Below are 5507 nucleotides of genomic sequence, written 5' to 3' on the forward strand. Positions count from 1 at the left end.
CGTGGGCAGGGAGGCGAAAAACCAGAGTCGCCGGCGGGCACGTGCCCAGCTCAGGCTGAACGAGGCACCGCCCTGCCTCTCAGTTCTCCGCGGTCCACTCAGCATGTGCTTTTCACAGTGCTGTGCTCCGTCGGTGCGTTCACTGCTTAAATCGTCCCCTTGGTGCAGAGCCGAGTGCGGCCCGTGGGCCCAGTGGAGGGCGGCAGGAGACCCGTCTGGGCCGAGTTCAGTGTTAAGGTGTCGACAGTGCACGTCGAGGTGTCTCTGAGCAGAAACACACCTAGCACCAGGTTATGCACTGCAGTTCACGACCAGAGCCGCCCTCCGCACCCCCGGGGGCACGTTCACTCCCGACAGCTCAGCGCACGTGCAGACTACGGGACGCTCCGCTGCAAACGGCAGGGACCGGCCACAAGTGCCATCCGGCCCTTTACAGGAAAGTTTGCCAACCTGTTTTCAACTACGGGCGGTTAGGAAAAAAGCGAAGGCCGGGCCGGCCGTGTAAACGCCCTGCGAATGTTCAGGACTGACCACAGAGGCCGCGACACACAAACCCCATCAGGGACTGCGGCTCCCCACATCTGCTGTCAGCACGGTGTGGGCTGGAGAAGGGGTGAGGGACGCTGAGAGGACGGCCACCCTGCTGCCCCTCCTGATAAACTCATGCGGCAACACGAACTTGCACTTGGTGCTGAACTCTCCCCGACAGGAAGATCCGCTGGGGGAACCAGTGCCGCTAGGCAGTGTGGACAGTGACCGTCGGCGGTCAGCACGGGGCGGTTGTCAGGGCACCCGGGGGCCACCCCCGTGGAAACGTGGCAATCTGCCCACTGGCGCAAGGGCGGGCGTGGCCCCGCAGCGGCCATGCTGCTTGGTGTGGAACACGAGGCCCGCATAGGAGCCCCGGCTCCCGACAGATCATCGTACTTCCTTCCCGTGGTTTCGGAACTCGCCAGGAGGGTCTGCAGGCGATGGATCTGCAAACGGCAAGTTAGAACGCATCAGGACATGCACATCAGGACGCGAGCCAGCACGGCCCACCTTCCTCTAAAGAGGCTGCCGCACACGCCTGACCTCTGTCCCGCGGCAGGTGAGGGCTAGGTGCGTGACGCTCACTCAAGCTGGGGCAGGAGAGCGGGGTCCCCACAGGGCCACTGGCCATCACCCAGGCCAGCAGCTGGGCCCGTGTGCCTACTCCCGCCCTGCACCCGCTCTGGGCAGAAGGGCACCCACCTCCTCGTAGTAGGTCTCCATGGCAATCTTCATCTCCTCCAAGTTCGTGGTCTTTATGTCGGTCTGCAGTTTGCTAGAAAGCCAAGTTCAGAGTTAACACGGCAGTGCCAGCATTCCCCGGGCAGAGAAGAGGACGTGTCCCCAGGACATCAGAGCCGGGCTGGGAGGGAAAGGCTGAGCTGGCCCTCGGCTGGCTGGTGGCCTCGCACAGACTCCCTTCCAGACTGACCAGCCACTTCCCAAGGTGAGTGACAAACTCCCTAATGATGCTCTTTACTAAGTAAGAGGCTGTCTAAAACTGGAGCGACTGTGAAGACAGGCCTCCGGGGTAGCGGGGGGCTGTCCGTGTGAAGGACAGCCACTTGCCCCCAGCGGTCAGAGTGACTCTCCTTGCTCTCCGCCTCTGGACAAAGGCTCTAACAGAGGAAAGGAAAGCCACACGGATCAGGATTCCGAAACTCGGAAAAAATCAGCAAGCAACGTTTTTTCAGGTGACCATTTTAGCAGGAAACGAAGAAGGGGGAGAGCGCTGCGTGAAGAGGCGGCGCGGGGCAACAGGTGGGACCTCGCAGCTCCTCAGAGCAGCGTGAACACCGCTGGAGGACTCTGCCCTCGCACCAGACAGCGGGAAGGACGAGCGGCCGCCCCGAGGGCAGAGCCAGGACGGGGCCCAGTGAGGGGCAGCTGGGGGACGGGCCTAAGCATCGGGGTTTCCTGTGTCGCGTTGGAGATGAAGACTGGTCCACGGGAGACTAAGGACAGAAGGCGTTTCTTAAATGCGACAGGCACGGGAAGAGATGCGAGGAAAAGGCTGCTCCTTCGTGACACTTGGAAGAGGCGGCCAACGTCTACTTGGCTCTCTGGTGGAAAGATGAAGTTGGGAGCAGGGGCGTGGAACAGGGCACGGCGGGTGGGAACTGAAGTTGCCGTCTGAGGACAGAGCACACAAGCCACCGAAAGGAGGCGGGAGCGGCGAGCGGCCAGCTCCAGCAGCGGGGGTGGGAGCCGGGAGCCCGCGGGGAGCCCGGGCCAGCCTGCCGACCTCTCCGTACTGGATAGTGTTGTCCTTGTCCTTGCACTGCTGCTCCAGCTTCAGGATCCTCTGCTTCAGGCCACTAACGACCTGCCAACGAAACAGCAGCACGTCACGCTGGCCGTTTCCACGTCCGTGGTCCCCTCCCTCTGCGGACTCAGCCCGTCCTGTGCCCAGGCAGGTCCGGGTGGCCCCTGCCCGCACGGCCCCCCGTCACAGGACCTCACTGTCCTCGCTTCATCGCTGGCTTCTCTTCCAGACCACAGCACAGTGAAGACGGGGCCGCCGACCCGCTCACTCAGTGCAGGGAGGCAAGTGAGCGGGCCCAGGCGGGTGGGGGTCCCTAGGCAGACGCCCGCCAGGCACAGAGCCCTCCCCTGGGCCATGGGCCACGCTTAGGGGACCGCCAGGTGCCTCCCCAGTTGTCTTCCAGGAAGACACCAGTCACTAGATGCAAAGTCATCAGCCCTGACTCCCCCCATGACAACTCGGCCCACACACTCCCTGGGGGTGAGCAGGGCAGAAAGAGGCAGGGCACAGCGGGACAGAGGCCTGCGGGGTCCCCAGGGCCCCGCCCTCCCCGAGTGCCGCTTACCGCCTGCCTCCTTCCCTGTCAGTCCATCACTGGGGAGACGACAGCAGCACGTCCCTGAGCAGACGTCTCCCCTTCTTTGGAATGGCCCAACTACTTTCTAACTGGATTTTAAGGTAAGTTTAAATTACCTTAGCGATGCACGAACACATTTTGTTTAAAAAATTAAATATTATGGATGCGACAGTACCCTTTGACATATCGCTCTCAACCAAATATTGTCACCAACTCGAAGTGCATTCCCGAGACTGCAGTGTACGCGTGCTCGGCTGTGTGCGCACCCCTGCAGTTCCGGCATCCCGTCGTGTATGTCCACGGCGCCCAGGCACACGTGGCCCCTGCAGCTCAGCGAACGGTCTTGGGGAGCCGTCCCTGCATCTCTGTATTCTCGCACCACGTGACGCGCACGGCAGAGTGCCCCCTTTCCCAGTGACAAGTCTGGAAGCCGAACCCACTTCTGCGACTGCGAATAATCCTTGGCCAGCCCCGCGGTGCACACACGCAAACGTCTCCTGAGCATGGATGCCAAGTGGAAGTGTCCAACCGCGGACACGGCCACTGTGAAGGGTGGCCTGGCAGAACGCACGTACCCTGCGATCTAGAATTCCCACTCTGAATCAACTTTAATAACAAAAAAAAAGCAGAACAACAAACATGCAAGGAGCCCTTCCTCTCTGCAAATCCCCGTCATTTTCAGGACTCTACGCCCTCACCCAAGTCACGCAGACGGCTCTGTTGTTTTATATTCTTTATTCTTTTCTGAAGATGTTTTGATGCAGCGGCATTCCAATCTGAATGGCTTCTCCTCGATTTTCCTCCCAAATGGGGCAGCTATAAATAACCTTGTGCCAAAGGCTTTTTTTCCTGGATTTTCCTAAGAAGTGGTGTTAGACAAGGGGTGACTTCACGGACCGCTGCGGCCACATGACACAGCGCCTAACACGTCATGTCTGGTTCTACGTGCCTGTGCTGCCCCAGCCCCCCACACTGGCTTGGCGGCCTGGCTGTTTTGCTCCTTGAAGCCGAGAGTCTCCCGTCCCAGTAGCTGAGGACAAGGCCTTCACACCAGCATTGACTGCTGCTCAGCAGTGGGGACCGAGTGGACACCAGCCTGGCCTTCGGGGCTCACGGCCACTCACTGCTAACCCAGCTTGGGCGAGGCGACTCCCTTAACCTCGGTTTCCCGATTTCAAAGATGGGGATGCAAGTCCCGGGCAGCACAGGCCACGTGAGGTTGTGTACGTGTGCAAACTGTGCGCTGGGCCACTGCTACGTAAAACTATCTTCTGTGTAAGCGCTGACTCCTTCTCAAGCCCTTACGCGTCTACGTGCTGCGGTCTTCACGCAGAGCTGCTCCAGTCAGTGGAGCAGACAGCCTTGCTTCTGTCTAGGTCAGTAGCGTCTGTGTGCCCTGGACGGAAGTCTGCTGTGCCATCGATGACGCCCCGTTACACCGATCGTTTCTGTCATGGTCTAATGGGTCTTTATGATAAATCTTATGTCATCAAACCCACTCACCACAACATCACTGTTACTTTATTCTTTGTGTGCGATAATCTCATAATCTCATCCTTTCCGGTTTTTAGCACTTCACATGAAACAGACACGTACTTCCTCGACTCGTATGAGGTTTGCCGTGAAATGTTTTTCTCCAACTGCCAGTTTATTGCCACAGCATCGATCACACTGCGGTCCCATTTTCCATCGTTTGTTGCATTCGATCTGTTACGCGTTACTAAGCAACACAGAAACGGTGTCTGTATGTGTTTTAAGGTCTTCGTCCCATTCCTGCTTTGCTTCTGTTTCAAATCAGTGTCGCTGGTTAAGCGCGATGTGTTTCTCTGGGTAGGATGGGGTGGTCCCCCACTGTGCCCACTTTCCTACGGCAGACTTCCGGCCCGTGGAAAGCCTGCTGGGCCCCACACCCCCTCACGGCCCTGCAGCATCTCCTGTCACCCGCACCGCTCCGTGGGGACTGGGTTCAGAGCGCCCCAGGCCCTCCTCTGCGTCTGCTACGCCTCGGGGGGAGGGCCCCGCTCACCGTGGGCTGCTCTGAAAGTAAGTTCACTGCCCAGGTGTCTGTGCTGCTGGAGACGGTACTCACCCAGCCAGTCTCAGGCCTGTCCTCTGCCGGAGTCCGAGCAGAACCCGGGCCCTGTGGGAAGCGGAGTGAGAAGTGACAGCAGGCAGCACGGCCCCCTCCGCCCCCGCCGGGCGGCGCGGTGGGCCACCGGGCCGGGCCGGGACTTACTCGGGACGGATCCAAAAGCTGCTCTATCTGCCGGTCCTTCCTGCTCTTTTCCTCTTCCAGGCGCCGAAGCTTCGTCCTCATCAGATCCACCTCGCTCTTCTGCATGCGTAGCGACTGGAGGAAGAAGGGCCAAATGCACCCGGAAGCAGCCGCACGCACACGCACAGCCGGGGACACCGAGCTGGGGGGGACGCTCCAGGCCGCCCAGTTTGCCAGGGCGCGTGGTGTGGCGGTGGGCGGGGCCCGGGCGGCACGGCGAGGAGCTCCGAAGGGCACGGCTGCACTGGGTGCGGGGCAGGGCGAGTGCCCGCCAGGTGCGGGCCCACCCACGCAGCTCGGGACGCCATGCCCCACGAGGAGCGCTACAGACGGACGCTGTGGACGGCGCTGCTGCCGGG

The 5507-nt window shown here is 60.6% G+C and overlaps 1 protein-coding gene across 1 annotated transcript in view; it reads right to left on the reverse strand.

The window, feature by feature from the left end:
* The window catches only part of IQCE (IQ motif containing E), a 31587-nt gene that overhangs the window by 14952 nt on the left and 11128 nt on the right, over positions 1-5507 (reverse strand). The window contains exons 6-8 of the mRNA XM_023532754.1: positions 2286-2356; positions 1234-1306; positions 591-977 (exon numbers count right to left, since the gene is read on the reverse strand). Of these exons, the coding sequence (XP_023388522.1) occupies positions 591-977; positions 1234-1306; positions 2286-2356 (531 nt within the window). The remainder of the gene's footprint in view (positions 1-590; positions 978-1233; positions 1307-2285; positions 2357-5507) is intronic.

This window comes from Pteropus vampyrus, unplaced genomic scaffold (genome assembly GCF_000151845.1).
Source record: "Pteropus vampyrus isolate Shadow unplaced genomic scaffold, Pvam_2.0 Scaffold90, whole genome shotgun sequence".
NCBI classification, from domain to species: Eukaryota; Metazoa; Chordata; class Mammalia; order Chiroptera; family Pteropodidae; genus Pteropus; species Pteropus vampyrus.